A 17,884-nucleotide genomic window follows, 5' to 3' on the forward strand; every position below is an offset into this window, starting at 1 on the left:
GTCGCAAACCAATCGGTACACAATTGGTTTGCTTTGTGAATCTAGCCCTTAGGCGCTATTCTATAACTGAGTACATAAGTGTAGTTTCATTTAGAGCTGCTGTTTTTGGCACATTTTGGCACTTGCTTCTGTTATTATGCTTTCCTGTGCTGAAAAATCAGTGTTGAAATAGCATATAACATTAGGCAGCAAACAAAACACAAGGAAACAAAAAACCCACAAGAAGCAATCAGTAGCAAAACAAGTGGGGATAGAACTGTACATATCAACCAGAAATAATAACGAGAGGGTTGTATTTTAATAATCGAAAACAGTCTATATTGCTATGAACAGTCTATATTGCAATATTAGATCAGACTTGATCAGACCCGACACGGTCCGTGCTTCGACTCGAAAGCCTACTTCAGGGGTACATGAGTCATCCAATAAGTGATGATCGTAGGGTATCAACAGAGAATAATGACTAAAATTGGCTGCAAGAACCAAGAAGCTCTGTTTAGCGGTTAAAGCACTGTGGAAAAACTTTATATGCACTCGTTGCAGGCAGACACAGTTCTAGTGAGGTGAGCACACATAAGGTTTTTCCACAGAGCTTTAACCGCTAAACAGAGCTTCTTGGTTCCTGCAGCCACTTTTAGTCATTATTCTCTGTTGATACCCTACGATCATCACTTATTGGATGACTCATGTACCCCTGAAGCAGGCTTTCGAGTCGAAACACGGAACTTGTCGGGTCTGATCGAGTCTGATCTAATATTGCAATATAGACTGTTCATAGCAATATAGACTGTTTTTGATTATTATAATACAACCCTCTTGTTATTATCTCCGGTTGATATGTACAGTTCCATTCCTACTTGTTCTGTTATGTACAACATTTGGTGCCATATATAGAATTCCCTGGTACAGTATCTGGACAATACAGCTGAAAATATTTACTTACTGCTGGGAAGGCCCAGGGACAGAGCCAAGGTAGCCATTTTACACCTGGATATTCAGGCCCTGATTCTCAAAAAGTGCGTCCCGATTTTAGGCAGCTGTAGGCGTCTTACAGCTGTCTAATCAGCCAATCGGGATGCACGTTTAAAAAAAAAAATGCTCCCCAGGCAGGCCTGAAGGCACCTCCGGGAGCCTAGGGAGACCCGCAAGACGCCTAAGCTCGCCTAAGGGCCTTAGGCGAACCTAGGTGGCCCTACGCGTCTCCCTAGTAGAGGAAGAAACCTTAAAAATGTAGGCCAGCAAAATGCTGGTCTACATTGTAAGTAGACGCAGCTGCTATACTTATCGCGGCAAGGGATCTCTCTGCCGCTATAAGTATAGCGGGCCGCGGCCTGTCCGATCGGATGCCCCCCCCCCCCCCGACAATACCGACCGCCCCCCCCCGACACTACCAACCGCCCCCCCCGACATTACCGATCTCCCTCCCACCCCGACACTACCGATGCTGGCAGGAGAGTGCCCAATCCCTCCTGCCCGAAGACAGCGCACCCCCCTCCTGCCCGAAGACAGCGCACCCCCCTCCTGCCCGAAGACTGCACACCACCCCCCCGGCGCTAACAACCCCCAAAGTAACCTGTTCTTCGGGCCAGACGGTTCTTTCCCGTCTAGCCGGTAAGCCCGCCTCGTCGAAATGAGGCGGGCTCGCCCCTTCCCGGCCCATCCCACCGAAGCCTAAGGCCTGATTGGCCCAGGCTCTAGAAGCCTGGACCAATCAGGCCTTAGGCATAGCGGGTCCGCCCATCCCCACTTGGCCAATCAGACCTTAGACTTAGTGGGGATGGGCGGACCCGCTATGCCTAAGGCCTGATTGGTCCAGGCTTCTAGAGCCTGGGCCAATCAGGCCTTAGGCTTCGGTGGGATGGGCCGGGAAGGGGCGAGCCCGCCTCATTTCGACGAGGCGGGCTTACCGGCTAGACGGGAAAGAACCGTCTGGCCCGAAGAACAGGTTACTTTGGGGGTTGTTAGCGCCGGGGGTGGTGGTGTGCAGTCTTCGGGCAGGAGGGGTGCGCCGTCTTCGGGCAGGAGGGGTGCGCCGTCTTCGGGCAGGAGGGGGGTGCGCTGTCTTCGGGCAGGAGGGGGGTGCGCTGTCTTCGGGCAGGAGGGATTGGGCACTCTCCTGCCAGCATCGGTAGTGTCGGGGTGGGAGGGAGATCGGTAATGTCGGGGGGGGGCATCCGATCGGACAGGCCGCGGCCCGCTATACTTATAGCGGCAGAGAGATCCCTTGCCGCGATAAGTGTAGCGGGCCGTGTCTAATCTAACCCGATTCTCTAACCCGCGTCTGTAACATGGACGCCGGTTACAGAATCGGGGTTTAGTTTAGGCCGATTCTGAATAGGACGCCTCTCCCGGGCGTCCTATACAGAATCAGGGCCTATCGCCTTCAATATAGGCGGCCTGCCTGGGGAGCATTTTTTTTAAAAAAAACGTGCATCCCGATTGGCTGATTAGACAGCTGTAGGACGCCTACAGCTGCCTAAAATCGGGACGCACTTTTAGAGAATCTGGGCCTCAGTGCTGGTATGTAGTATTCAGTAGGGTTGCCATCTGGAGCCATATTTTCCTGATCCATAATCCTGGGTTTACTTCTTTGCATGCATTGCTTGCAATAGAATAAACCCAGGACTGGATCAAAGTTGGGTGAATTCAGATCCACTTGGCAACCTTACTCTTCAGGTTTGGGTATAATTTTAAATGGCACAATTAGCATCTGAGATCAACACTGGCTGTAGGGTTTAAATATTAGGGGGATTAAAGGTTTTATCTGAACCATCTGGATTCTGTATGTATACTTGAGTGTTTAGAAATATTTTCATTTGAGATTTCAGTGAGTGGTGCAAGATAACTTTATCATAGTGTGCTTTCTTATTGTCAAATGATTTGTTGTGTGGAACTTTATGACTGAGCAGAGTTCTGACTGTATTATTTCACAATGATGCAGGAGTTCGGGCAGCCAGTGTGATAATCGCTTTGACTGATGGGGAACTTCAGGATGCTCAGTTTTACTATGCTGAACAAGAGGTAAGCCCTAAATATCCTTACAAGTCCAGTGGCTATCCTTTCATGAAGAATAAAAGTCAGATGGAGGAATCCAGTTGGCTGGTTTGGGGGGGGCGGGGTATGTACCTCCCTTCCATACAGAGATACCTCCCAGTTTCTAAAGGTCTGAGCAGCTATTTTAAGATGGTTTTGGGAATTAATTTCCTTTAGGGGGAAGAATTTTAGGGCTCCTTTTACAAAGGTGCGTTAAGGCTTTAACGCATGGAATAGCGTGCACTGAATTGCCCTGCGCGCTAGACCTTAACGCCAGCATTGAGCTGGCGCTAGTTCTAGAAGCATAGCGTGCGGTAATTTCCTGCGTGCGCTAAAAACTCTAGTGCACCTTAGTAAAAGTAGCCCTTAATTTGTGCAAAACCTTTTTGCACTTTGCCCTTCTAAACTGGCCTGTATTTTTTCTTTTTTTTTGTTCATTTTCAGGACCTTTATTAGATTTTCAAATGCAATAGTAGCAAAAATAACTAGAAACAGAAAATAAAGATACAGTAATCAGAGAGAGAGTTTTCCTGGATGGGGTATGCAGTTCTCCATTATAATCAACTCAACTAATATTCAATGACTACATCCCTTACATGTATTCGTAGAACATCCTTACCACAGAAGAGCCTGGTTTAAACTCCCTTCCCTTTGCCAACAACCATTACTCATTTATCCTAATTTACCCCTACCCCTCAATCCAGAAATATGACCTCCTAGCAGTAGTATCATGAGGCTACCAATAGCGGCACTCCTGCCTAGAAACCAGTGGACCACCAGGGCACACAGCTATAGACACGTGTGGGGTAGGAGAGACTTATGGAGGTTGGAGGCTTCATTGGGGGATCACTTGGATCTAGGATATGAAGACTGGATTGGGGAATGGGTGCTTGGATTGGGGGGGGGAGGAGAGCTGTGATCTTCATCGGGGTGGGGTGGAGAGTGGATCAGCGAGTGGAGATGTGCTTTGTGGAGGAGGAAGGAAAAGCTCTGTCTCTGGCCAGAGAGCATCAGGCCACAACTTTACAGCTTAATGCCCCAAACCGTTGGAATAACACTGCTTGTGAGGTGGCACACAAGCAGCGTTATTCTTTTATCATTGGATTCAACAACCTGTGGAACCGTTAGCCTACAAAAAGGGTGGTAGATGCATGGAACAGTCTCCCGGAAGAGGTGGTGGAGACAGAGACTGTGTCTGAATTCAGGAGGGCCTGGCATAGGCACGTGGGATCTCAGAGAGAGAGAGAGAGAGATAATGGTTACTGCGGATGGGCAGACTAGATGGGCCATTTGGCCTTTATCTGTCATCATGTTTATATGTAAATCAAGGTGTGGAAAAAGCTTGCCAAACTTCTCCCCTTAATCATGTAATTCAGATCAGGACATAGTGTTTATAACTGCCACCTGTCCTCACAAAAAGATATATGTCTGGGAGAATAGCAATATATCTCCAAATACCTAGGTGTTTCAAGTACTGTTTATTTCGTACATGTAAAGAATCTATAATTTAAAATAATTATCCCTTCACCCCCACACCAGCAGCTCTTAGCTGTCAGTGCTCCACTAAGACCAGTAACTTTAATCAACAGTTGTATCAACAGCGAAATAGCACTCTGACACAGTAGTTGTCCTTTGACTAATCACAGTTCAACAAAAAAAATCCTATTTGTACAAAGTTTTCCTATGCTCGCTATTCTTTCCATTTCACAAATATAAGACAATTTATTCAACAATTTAAGTCGCAAAGGGGCAGTCTCCATTTTCCAATAGGTTGAAATAGTCAACTTAGCCATGTTTACACTGCAATGTATCAGTAATTGTTTGGACATGGAGAGGTCCTGCACTTGCTTTTTAAGGAGATAGATGCCAGGGTCCCAAGAAAGCTGGATGCCTAACCAGTTTTGCAAGTGACGTTAAACCGCTTTCCAAAAAACTCACTTTCCTACAAGACCACCAAATATGTCTCATAATGCCCCTCTCACAACAACTCAATAAAGAGGAGAGATGGCCAGGTATACAGTATATATTGGAGTCTGGCTAGGGTTAAATATCACCTATACATCACTTTAATAAAGTTTTTTATATATCAATAGTAACAGATATCCTTGTCTGGGTCCATTCCATCAAGTTCTAGCCTCGATCTTAGTAAGCCACTCCCAGCTCACTTTGCTATTTAAGCCTGTAAGAACATAAGAATAGCCTTACTGGGTCAGACCAATGGTCCATCTAGCCTGGTATTCCATCTTCACAGTGGTAAATGCAAGTCACAAGTGCCTGGCAAAAACCCAAATAGTAGCAACATTCTATACTTCCAATCCAAGGCAAGCAGTGGCTTCCTCCATGTCTCTCTCAATAGCAGACTATGGACTTTTCCTCCAGGAATTTATCCAAATGTTTTTTTTTAAACCAGCTATGCTATCCACTAGAGAATGACACGGTGAAAAAATTGGTCCCCGTCACCGCCCCGTCCCCGTCTCACCATCCCCGTCACCGCCCCGTCCCCGTCTCACCAACCCCGTCACCGCCCCGTCCCCGTCTCACCATCCTCTTCACCGCCCCGTCACCGCCACTGCCATCCCATTCACCGCCCCGTCACCGCCACTGCAATCCCATTCACTTTTCTTTATTTACGTATAAAGGAAACATTCTTTAAAACTTTAAAACTTAGTTAAATATTAGTTAATAACTATACAAAAACAAAACACGCAGAGAAAAAATTAATTAATAAAAATTCTCAAAACTGACACATTTTGATCACTAAATTTAAAATAGTTATTTTTCATACAGTTTTTCAATCACTAATCTTCCACCACCCCTGGGGCTAGCAATGCAAAAACAAACACGACATGTACTTTAAATGCTGCCGTGATTAGCATAGTGACCGCGGCTACGGCTGCAAGTCTCCCCTCCCCCCAGCGATCACGGCAGGAGGGCACCCAACCCCTCATGTAGACCCCCCCAACGGCCCTCCCGACAATCGCAGCAGAAGGGTACCCAACCCCTCCTGCCGGTCCTCCCAATGGCCTCCCCTAAGATCGCCGGCAGGAGGGTACCCAACCCCTCCTGCTGGACCCCCCCCCAACGAACCCTCCCACCCCGGAACCCCCTTAGTCTTACTTTTCAAGTTGGACCGGACAGCTCCTCGCTCGTCTGGCCAGCAGGCCTGCCTCCGTCCAAATGAGGCGGGCCCGCCCCTACCCTCCCCTCCCCTGCCTCCCAATGGCCTCCCCTAAGATCGCCGGCAGGAGGGTACCCAACCCCTCCTGCTGGACCCCCCCCCAACGAACCCTCCCACCCCGGAACCCCCTTAGTCTTACTTCTCAAGTTGGACCGGACAGCTCCTCGCTCGTCTGGCCAGCAGGCCTGCCTCCGTCCAAATGAGGCGGGCCCGCCCCTACCCTGCCCAACCCACAGGATCCTAGGGCCTGATTGGTCTAGGCACCTAAAGCCACTCCCGCTATAGGAGGGGCCTTAGGTGCTTGGGCCAATCAGGCCCTAGGATCCTGTGGGTTAGGCAGGGGAGGGGAGGGGCGGGCCCGCCTCATTTGGACGGAGGCAGGCCTGCTGGCCAGACGAGCGAGGAGCTGTCCGGTCCAACTTGAAAAGTAAGACTAAGGGGGTTCCGGGGTGGGAGGGTTCGTTGAGGGGGGGTCCAGCAGGAGGGGTTGGGTACCCTCCTGCCGGCGATCTTAGGGGAGGCCATTGGGAGGCAGGGGAGGGGAGGGGCGGGCCCGCCTCATTTGGACGGAGGCAGGCCTGCTGGCCAGACGAGCGAGGAGCTGTCCGGTCCAACTTGAAAAGTAAGACTAAGGGGGTTCCGGGGTGGGAGGGTTCGTTGGGGGGGGGGGTCCAGCAGGAGGGGTTGGGTACCCTCCTGCCGGCGATCTTAGGGGAGGCCATTGGGAGGCAGGGGAGGGGAGGGGCGGGCCCGCCTCATTTGGACGGAGGCAGGCCTGCTGGCCAGACGAGCGAGGAGCGGTGAAACACAGGTAAATAGCGGTTCCTAGAAGGGGGTACATTGGCCCGCGGGGACAAACCTGTTCACCGTTTCCGCGGTCGGTGAATGGCCTTGTCCCCGTCACCGCAGCGACTGCTAGTTTTCTTCCCCGTTTTCGGCGGTGACCCGCGGCTTAAATGCGGTGGCCGCGGGTAAACCGTCACCGTGTCATTCTCTACTATCCACTCTTACCACAACCTCTGGCAATGCGTTCCAGAGCTTAACTAGTCTCTGAGTAAAAAAAATATTTTCTTCTATTGGTTTTAAAAGTATCTCCTTTTAACTTTGAGTGTCCCCTAGTCTTTCTAATTTTTGATGGAGTAAAAAATCAATTCACTTTTACCAGTTCTATACCACTCAGGATTTTGTAGACTTTAATCATATCTCCCCTCATCTGTCTCTTTTCCAAGCTGAAGAGCCCTAACCTCTTTAGCCATTCCTCATACGAGAGGAGTTCATCTGAGTAACTCTTCTCTGAACCTTTTCTAGTTCTAATCCCTTTTGAAGTATTACAGTAGATTTCTTTAGTAATGTTACTCTAGATATCAGTTCAAATTTGATCATGTTATGATCACTGTTTCCCGGCGGACCCAACAGAGTTGCATCCCGTACTATGCCCTGCATTCTGCCAAGGGGGGTATGCGGGCCGACTGTTGGGGTGCGTGTCCTGGCTGCCACCAGGGATCCCTCCCTGCCTCCCAGTATATGCGCCGGCTGCACCACACATCCCATACCTCGTAGCCGACTCTGCTACCTTGCCGAGTTGACACGCTTCATCCCCCCTCCAGCAGCAACTCCACGCAGGAATGGGCCATGGCGTGTGCAGCAACTCACATGCTGCACGCGGGTAGCCCACATGCCTTAGTCCCGATGTCAATTCAGAGAGAAGGTTCCTTTACCATCATTCTGGCTTTTTTCTGCTACTCTCTGCCTCTTTACCCAAGCTCTTGATGGAAAGGGAGAATGGATGGGAGAAAAAGCCGCATATTTGAAGGACCGGACATTTATTCAGATGGTGAAATACCAATCTCCTTGAAGATACACTTATTAAAAACTTTGAAGGTTAGGCTGGTTGGATGGATGTCACTGATACATGCTGGTAATCAGTGTTGATGCCTTGCATGGGAACAAATTTGATGTCTCTCCTTCAGCTCATTTTGACCCAGAATGGCTCTGACATAAAACTTAGTGAAGACCACTGCACTAAGTGATTGTCCTATGCTCCTGCCCCCTGCAGAGCTGTTATCAAAATGGCTGCCATGAGCCCCGTTGTAGTACAACAGGAACTAGCAGCCATTTTAATGATGGCTCTGCACGGGGCAGGAGCGTAGGACAATCAATCCTGCTCCACGTCGCCACTAGACCACCAGGTAAGGTCTGGTGAAGGTCCGGGACACAGGAGGGAGGCGGGGGTGGGTCAGAACTGGCCCTAAAAATTATCTGCAATTTTTCAGTATTCGCGGACCAGCTCTGCCTCTAACCCCCACGAGTTTTGAGGTTCTGCTGTACACTAAATAAGTTCCCAAACCATTCTGCTGTCAAAAGCTTGGCCCTTCATTTCCAAAATTTAACAATAGTGCATTTTATACTGTAATAGACTCTGGACCAAGGCTCATAGCTACATGGGTGTTCATTGCCAGAAGAAAGAATATAAGGTCTGCAGATATTCCCTCCCCAATGATAAGTTTAATAATATCCTTTATTTCCACCCAAAACTTCTGTGTTCCTGGAAATTCTCATCAAAAATGAAAAAAATGACCCTGAAGTTCCACAACCCCTTCAACTAGCTAGAGGAATATTGGGGTCCCATTTATTGACAATTAATGAAATCAAGTATAAACAAAATCTCTTTTCCCCACTTAGTTAATTACCCTGGATATGCATAAGCAACCTGGTGTGTAATTTCAATGCCACCTCTACACTCAATATCGGAGTCTAAGCGGCACTCGTTTATTCCATTTTTTGCTGTCAGTTCCAATAATTTATTTACCACGGACCCCTGAGGAAGGCAAGTTGTCCGAAACACGGACCGTGTTGGGTCCCTCGGTTGGTAATAAGTATTTATATGTTGTAATAAACAGTGCCTGCATCTTGTACATGATCTGCAGTTTTGATTTGTTTTTGTCTATCCTTTTATAGGCTGACAGAGCACGAAGCTTGGGGGCCATAGTCTATTGTGTTGGAGTGAAGGATTTTAATGAAACACAGGTAACTTGTTCTTGTGTGTCTTAATTTTGGGAAAGTTCTGGTTTTGAATTGAGAAGGGTGAGAGAGGAGGACGATCTAGATTTAGCTTATGCCTTTCAGTAGCATCTCAAAGCAAGTTACATTCAAGTACTGTACTATAGGTGACTTCCAGGTCCTTGGACAGGGAACAACTGAGACTTGTAGGTGCATCCCCGCAACTGTTCGCCATCACCCTGCCCCTTCTCCTAGGTCCTTCACCATTGCTGCTGCCGCTGCCACTGCCACCTCCCCCCACCCCTGTGTTGGCTGCCATTAATGTTGCTACATCCCCCTCCCCCAAGCCCACCGCTGCCGTTGTCACAGCAAAGGGGGAGGCCTACGTCCCCTCTGTCATAAGGGGCAGAACATACAGTGCCAGTGCATGGTCCTAGCATCACAATAAGTCAATTGTATCACCCTCTAAACATTGCTGCGCTCCTGCCATGGCTGCTTGGTTTTCTTTATTCCACCAGCTGTATCCTCAGAGAGTCAATATTCAGTTGCTGAGGACAGCACTTTTTTTAATGCCAGTTACAGTGGTTAAATTAAACACAGATCCTGAATGATGCTGAGCATCTGGGTAGAGCAGCAAATGCTGCTAATATTCCAATAGGGTTATTATTTTTCTGACCTAACTTTGGGCTCCTTTTACAAAGGTGTGCTAGTGTTTTTAGCGCACGCACCGGATTAGTGCGCGCTATAGCATGCGCTAGCCGAAATACTACCACCTGTTCAAGAGGAGGCGGTAGCGGCTAGCGCATGGCATTTTAGCGCGCACTATTCCGCATATTAAGGCCCTAGCGCGCCTTCGTAAAAGGAGCCCTTTATCTGGACAATGCTCTCCAGATAACTTTTTCCTCCACTCATACTCCACACTGCCACTATCTGGATAGTGCCTAGGTGGTCATAAAAGATATTCAGTGGCACTATTTGTATAGTGTCACTGTATATCTACAGATAATGCCAGTAAGTGCAGAGATCCAGATAATAGCAGCCTGTATCTGGATATTTGCATTTGAATTGTCGGCCCTAAATTTGTACCTGAGGAAATTCTGAGTTGAATGACTTGCCCAAGATCACAACAGCCCCAGCGGGATTTTATCCCTGGCTTCCTGGTTCTCAGCCCGCTGCTGTAGTCACTAGTCTGCCACTCCTGTAGCACACCTAATCTAATCTAATCTAAACCTTAGGTTTATATACCGCATCATCTCTACATTCGTAAAGCTCGACACGATTAACAAGAGTTAGGGTAGAAAGGAACTCCAGTGGAGGGAAGAGGCAAAAAGAAGAGAAAATTTAGAGGACTAGAATAACCAGAGAGGGAGGAGGAGTTACATTTTTGAGAATAACCAGGCTTTCAGATGTTTACGGAAGAGTTGGAGGGAGCTCAGATTCCTAAGAGGAGAGGTAAGGTTGTTCCAGAGCTGAGTGATTCTGAAAGGGAGGGAAGGACCTAGTTTTCCTACAAGTGAAACGCCTTTTAGAGAGGGAAAGGAAAGTTTCAGTTTTTGGGTAAATCTGGCAGAATTGGGGTTAGAGGAGTTCCAAGAAAGATGAATGAAGGGAGGGAGAATACCGTGTAGGATCTTGAAAGTGAGGCAGGCACATTTGAAGTGGACTCTGGAGATAATCGGAAGCCAGTGGAGCTTGGATAAAAGCGGTGAGACGTGGTCGAATTTGCTTTTTGCAAAGATAAGCTTAGCAGCGGTATTCTGAATCCGCTGGAGTCTTTGAAGGTTTTTCTTTGTTAGGCTAAGGTAGATAGAGTTGCAGTAGTCCAGTCTGGAAAGGATGGTGGATTGGACAAGGACGGCAAAGTGTTTTTGATGGAAACAGGATCTCACTTTTCTCAGCATGTGAAGGCTGAAGAAACATTTTTTTACTAGGGAGTTGAAGTGGTCGTTGAAGGAAAGTGTAGAGTCAATGATGACTCCCAGAACTTTACTAGAATATTCAAGATGCAGAGTGGGGCCAGAGGACAGTGGGATGGAGGTGGGCAGTTGGTCCAATTTTGGGCCGAGCCAGAGAAGTTTTGTTTTAGATTTGTTCAGTTTCATCTGCACAGTGTGGGCCCAGGATTGAAGGTTCGATATACATGAGGATATGTTCGCCGAGAGGTTGGTGAGGTTCCGGTCGGTCTCGAGGAGGACAAAGATGTCATCTGCGTAAGTGTAGAGTGTTTCAAGGGGGGAGAGATGGAAGAGTTTAAGGGAGGACATATAAATGTTGAAGAGGATAGGAGAGAGAGGTGAGCCTTGCGGGACTCCACAGATCGGGTTCCAGGGGGAGGAAGAAGTGCCCTTCATGTTGACTATGTAGGAGCGGGAGCATAAGAACTTCGAGAACCAGTCAAGGACTGTGGAGTTTATGCCTATCTTGGTGAGTTGGTAAATTAGAATATCATGATGGACGACATCAAAAGCTGCAGAGAGGTCTAATTGAAGAAGGACAGCAAACTTGTTGCGAGAATGGAGATATTGAACTTTTGAGATTAAGGAGGTCAGAAGGGATTCGGTGCTGAAATTGGGACAGAAGCCGTATTGGTAGGGTTGAAGAATGGTGAATTTCTCAAGGTAGGAAGATTGTTGAGTGGATATGATGGACTCTAGCATCTTGGTAAGAAGGGGAATGTTAGCTATTGGACGGTAGCTGGATGGTGTAGAGGGGTCAAGCTCAGGTTTTTTCAGTAGTGGGGTTAAGGAAATATGGCCCATTTCTGGGGAGAAGAGATCCGAATGGAGGGCGGAGTTTATGAGAATGGTAAGAGATGAGATGGCCTGAGAGGGAGTGTTCTCGTAGAGGTAGGAGGGGAAAGGATCCAAGGTACAGTTGCAAGATTTCAATTTGAGGCAGAGTTTATAGACCAGGAATTCGGAAACAAGTTCGAAGGAAGACCAGGATATGTCTGCTGGGATAGGGTAGGAGTCTGTTGGGATAGGGTTGGGGTCAATTGGAATCAGAGATTTGTAGAAGATTGCAGGTGGGAAGGAGCGCCTCAAGGTGGAGACCTTATCGTTGAAGAACTTTGCTAGAGAATCGGCTGAGGGGGAGGAGGGAAGTATGGAGTCATTTTTGGAGATTAAGGAACGCCAGATGTTAAATAATGTGCTACTCTGATTGTTGGATTTGGAGATTTTGTCACCGTAGAAGTTTTTCCTTGCTTTTTTTAGAACAGTATTATAGATTTTAATGTTGACCCTCCAGGAGAGTCTGTCTGTAGGTGATTTAGATTTTTTCCATTTTCGTTCCAGAGCACGGCATTTCTGCTTCAGTTCTCTGTGGTATGGGAGGTACCAAGGGGCCTTACGGGAGTAGGAAATAGTTTTAATGGAGAGAGGGGCGAGGGAATGGAAGGTGGACTCGGAGAGGGCGACCCAATTTTGCCAGTTAGATTCTGGTTCTGCAGGTTTAGAGATGGGGGAAAATTTGTCGAGAAAATTAATCCAGAACAGATTGCTCGAGATTTTTTTACGGAAGGTAATAGAATTTGAGGTGCGGGATGGGGGCCCGAGATGTGACATGAAAATGGGGAGACAGAAGGCCCCTAAGTAGTGGTCGGACCAGGAGACAATTTCCCAGCGAATGTCGTCAATTGAGGTTTTGTGAGTAGTAAGATCTAGAAAGCTGATGAGGTCTAGTGTGTGGCCTTTTTCTTGGGTTGGGGAGAGTGTGTGGGGGGGAAAGCCTAAAGCGGAGAGGAAGCTATTAAATTCGGATGTATCCTTGTTGGTGACATCGTCAAGGTGGAGATTGATGTCTCCGATGATCAGTAATCTTTGAAATTTGAGGAAGGCGTTTGTTATGGTTTCAAAGATGAGTTCGGAGGAATTGTTCCTGTGTTTAACATTTTCTTACTGGCATTTTCGTTTAAGCTTGCCACAACATTTTGCTTTTAACGAACACTAGAATTAAAGTATGCATCTGTACACCAAGAGAATAGGAGAACTGGGTAGAATCAGGTGAAGACTAAATAAAAATGTGTCATTGTCCAATGGAATGTGGGGAGTTGCCCTTGCTATAAAGATTGTGCAGGTAAGGTGTATAGGCTAGTTTTTAATCTGCTTTTATGATGCTATTTCCTCATTTATTTTTCTAGCTGTCAACCATTGCAGACAGCATTGACCATGTTTTCCCCGTGATGGGTGGATTTCAAGCTTTAAGAGGCGTCATTGATTCTGTAAGTGAAGAAAGATTTGCTGTGCTGTTAAGTTTAAACATGAATCAAACAGCAATGAAATCTTGCTCAACAAGGAATTGCAATTCCTATCTTTGCTTCACTTTTTAGATTCTGAAGAAATCATGCATTGAAATTTTGGCTGTTGAGCCCTCCAGTATATGTGCAGGAGGTGAGTTTATGTTAAATGTAAAATGACATCTAAGACCAAAAGTGGTAATTCTGTAACTTGGAGTCTATGTATAGGCAGCTAACAGGCACCTGGTAAGACGGCCTTGGGAGATTCCAGCTGCCATTTTCAGGTTGGAGCCAACATGGGCAAGAGCAACTGGGGATCGCTGCTGTCTTGACTAGACCAGGGGTAGGCAATTCTGGTCCTCGAGAGCCGGAGCCAGGTCAGGTTTTTAGGATCTCCACCGTGAATATGTATGAGATAGATTTGCATGCACTGCCTCCTTAAGATGCAGATCTATCTCATGCATATTTATTGTGGATATCCTGAAAACCTGGACCTGAATCCGGCTCTCGAGGACCGGAATTACCTACCCCTGGACTAGACCATCAGGGTTTCTAAGTTAGGCTTGAGGAGGTCCTATGGATGGTGGGAGAGCAGCCCTTGTGGTTTGGAAGGGGGGGGTTGCTTTCTGTTGGATGAGCCTGGGAAGGTGATGCAGCCTGCTTTTGATCCAAGGGGGGCTGATGGTTTTAGCATTGGTTTCAGTCAAAACTGCAGCAAATTTCAGCCATAGATTTGGTTTTGGTTGCCCTCTACCTTGATCTACTGAAAAAAGATGTGAGATGAAATCAAATATTGGTGGAGCACCATCATTTACCAAAACAAAGGCATTTTGCAGTGGTATCCTATGAAAGAGTGGGTATCTCTGCATTGTAGATCATGTCATGTGAGAGCCCATGGTAACCTATCTACTCTTACTGTAGGTTGTTGGATTTTTTATGGGAATGGAAGTGGATTTTCTACATGTCATATCGTAGAACTCAAACTAGCTCTTCCACATAAGCAGCATTTTCACAGAGCCATAAGGCTAGCCCCAAGCAATTAAGATTGGAATTAAAACAGCTAGAATTACATTTTGAAGGATTATGGTTCCCTTTTATGTAGTGAATTTTATGCAAAATCCAGAACATCACAAACTTCTATGCAGTCTTCTCAGGGGTGGATGGCATTATAATCTAGTTTTGATTCATTTGACAATGATACACCTTCTAATGCCTTCAAGGACACTATTTTCTTTCTTGCAACCTGACACCTAGATTTTTGTAACATTTTTTAAAATACGTTACTAAAGAATACGTAGGTCTTTCATGTGTTGATATTATTTTGAAGAATGATTTGTATTGTTTTTGTTTTTGATCTATGTATGTTTATTGGGAAACCGCTGTGACTCCAGGTGGTATATTAAGTTTTTAAATAAATAAATCCAATGTATGTGGACAGATGAAAACAGGAAAAAAATAAAGGCATGTGCTCTCACACATAGTTCTTGATGGAGAGGGAAATCAACCTTATGATTCACAAGTTGAGAGGTGATTTGAAATGTGCCTCTGTTGCCTTAGCTCAGTGTCTCACAAACTTTATGAGCCGCGGCATACTAAACTGGCAGCTGCGGCTCGAGTTGTACCCGGAAGTGCGTGGACAATGCTGTGATGATGTCATGTGCATGCATGATGTCATCACATTGACATTGTCTGTATATGTTTGGAGGCCCTCCAGACAGGGCCCTGAGCCGCTAGTGGGGGGTCCTGAAAAAGAAGAGGCACAGAGAGAAGGAGAGAGTCACTGGAGGCGGCTGACTGTCTACATGATGTGTCTTGCTGCGAGAGGCATGTCCTGTAGACAGTCAGCCAGTGTTGGCGCCTTTCCTCCTCCACGGCATCTCGCGGCACACCTGAAATCTCATAGCACACTAATTGAGATACACTGCGATAGCTGAATACCTCATCCCTGTTTTTCTTCTGTTGAATAATTACCTGATTGTGATTACCTGGATGCATGCAGAAGCCCCTAGGCCAAAAAGCATGCAAGACGCATATAGATTCTAGTTGATGTAAACAGAAATCCTAATTACCAGCTGAGCTGGTTTTGGAAACATGCAAAATAGCAAGAGGCAAAAAGAACTTTCCATTTCTGATATTACACAAGGAAGGGTATTTTAGAAAAGTCATCCAAGACAGAATTGAGATGTCCACAACAGAATGTCCCTAATGGACATCCATGCCATATGTATTTTCTAACGGGAAATTCATTGAGATTTCCTGTGCAAAAAAATGAGAGATGGATGTCCATCTACTGTAAACGTCCAGCATGAACAGCCAGGCTCTGCCAGAGTTAAATCTGGCACTCTGCACAGGTTCTACTTCTCTATGATTAAAAATACTAGTACTGTATACTTAATCTCTCTCTCTCTGCCTGAAAATTTTGGGGCAGAGTCTATAGAAGTCTACCTGGCAAAGTTCTACTGTACTTCATCTCTCCTCTGCCCAGTGATTTTGGCACTGTCTCGATAGTGCTGAGGTGATCTGTCCAGATTTCTTTTTACAGTATTATCCGGATAATGATCCTGAAAATCTGAATACAGAGCTGGTGAGTGAGGCTTATCCAGGTAGAGATGTCCCTACCTAGTTAAATCGTGCTGATTAGCAACCCCTTAAATTTTATGTAAGAATTTATAAGAAGACTGATAACTGGTGTAATATGATCCACTGTTTTCAATCCACTTATTAATCATGCACCAGCATTTTGCACTGCCTGAAGAGCCTTAATTCTGATATTTGGCAGGCTAAGCCACAGAAAATTGCAATAATCTATTGGCCTGAGCACTAACAGCTGCAGAATAGCTCAAAATTCATCAGGAGTGATATATTATAGCAATTTTCTCAGCTTAAAATGGGCATTCTTAACCAATTGCCTGTTTAGGGTTATCAAATGGCTCCAGAAAAAGGAGGACAGATTGAAACACCTTGGTTTTACTTCCATTGTTTTAAGTGGATGTAAAACCTGGAAGTCTCAATCCATACTCCTTTTTCTGGTGCCATATGATAACTCTAACTGTCATGTGGCTTGCCAAACAAATATTTCAGCTTACTATGAATACAGATATGCTCAGAGTGTACAGCAGGGGTCCTCAAATCCAGTCCTCTAAGTCCACAATCCAGCCTGGTTTTCAGGATTTCCACAGCAAATATTGCATTCAAATACCGATCCCATACATATTTATTGTGGATATCCTGAAAAACTAGGCTGGGTTGTGGACTCATATGCTTGGAATGGAGTGGTTTAATGATTAGAGCTGGAGAGCTACTGTTATCCAGTCCCAGGGGGAGATTTTGGGCCAGTCCTGGATTTTTTACAACCCTATCTTCTTGCATTATGGGATACGTACACTGATTTCAGTAGGTAGAAACAAGGCCTATTGAATTGATATGTAAGCAGAGCTGCTAAGTTACCCAGTTCTAAGAAAGAAACTTATTGGCCAGTCCTGGTTTTAAACATATATCCCAAAGCAGTATGGAATTTGTAGTCCCTGATTCTTTCCATTGAAATCAGTGCTTCAAATTCCATAATGCAGAAATCCAGGACTTGTCTAAAATGTTCCTCCAGGAGTTTGGTAACATGGAAGTTCTGTGTAAGTTCAAGAACAGGAATGGCCAAAGTATATCCTTTCTGGAAGTGAATTACTTGGAAGCTCTGGAGCAGCTTGCTGAGAACCAGGGAAGTTGGGCAAGTCATTTTTACCCTCTATTACCTCCTGTACAGGCCACAGACTGGCCAAAGAGTGAGATTTAAAGGCAACGTTATTGAGTTCAAGTTTATTATAAAATTTGATTAATCGCTTATTCCAAATTCTAAGCAATGAACAAATTGATAAAATTACAAAGTTAGGGGAGACAAACATAACTAACAAAAAAGACTAAATCTACGAAACATAATAAAAACCAACTTTGCAAACATAATAAAACACAAGGAAAGAATAGGAAAGAAATACAATTTGATTAATAAAAAGAAAGACAATTAAGGTCAAAAACAATAGGAAGGGGAAAGACAAAAACTCTCAAAAGATATAAAGATAAAATGAAACTCCAGAGTAATTTATTTAGTCATTAAATGAATGAATAGGGTTACCATATGGCTCCAGAAAAAGGAGGACGGATTAAAGCATCCAGATTTTACTTCCATTGAAAGCAGATTCCTAGGAAAAGCAGAATAAAATATTTTATTTATTTTAAAAACTTAATATACCACCTGGAGTCACAGTGGTTTCCAAATAAACATACATAAAACAAAAAGAATACAAATCATTCTACAGAATATTAACAACACATATGAAAACAGATTTACAAATTCTTCAATAACATATTTAAAAATATGGTACAAAGATGATCAAACAACTTTAGGAAAAACAGATCAAAAATATGTTTTACTCTGGGATCTTGCC

The 17,884-nt window shown here is 45.5% G+C and overlaps 1 protein-coding gene across 1 annotated transcript in view; it reads left to right on the plus strand.

The window, feature by feature from the left end:
• ANTXRL (ANTXR like) overlaps positions 1 to 17,884 on the plus strand; it is a 125,780-nt gene that overhangs the window by 41,179 nt on the left and 66,717 nt on the right. Inside the window, exons 6-9 of the mRNA XM_033943828.1 lie at positions 2,942 to 3,021; positions 9,170 to 9,238; positions 13,353 to 13,433; positions 13,542 to 13,602. Coding sequence (XP_033799719.1) covers positions 2,942 to 3,021; positions 9,170 to 9,238; positions 13,353 to 13,433; positions 13,542 to 13,602 — 291 coding nt within the window. The remainder of the gene's footprint in view (positions 1 to 2,941; positions 3,022 to 9,169; positions 9,239 to 13,352; positions 13,434 to 13,541; positions 13,603 to 17,884) is intronic.

This window comes from Geotrypetes seraphini, chromosome 4 (genome assembly GCF_902459505.1).
Source record: "Geotrypetes seraphini chromosome 4, aGeoSer1.1, whole genome shotgun sequence".
Lineage (NCBI taxonomy): Eukaryota > Metazoa > Chordata > Amphibia > Gymnophiona > Dermophiidae > Geotrypetes > Geotrypetes seraphini.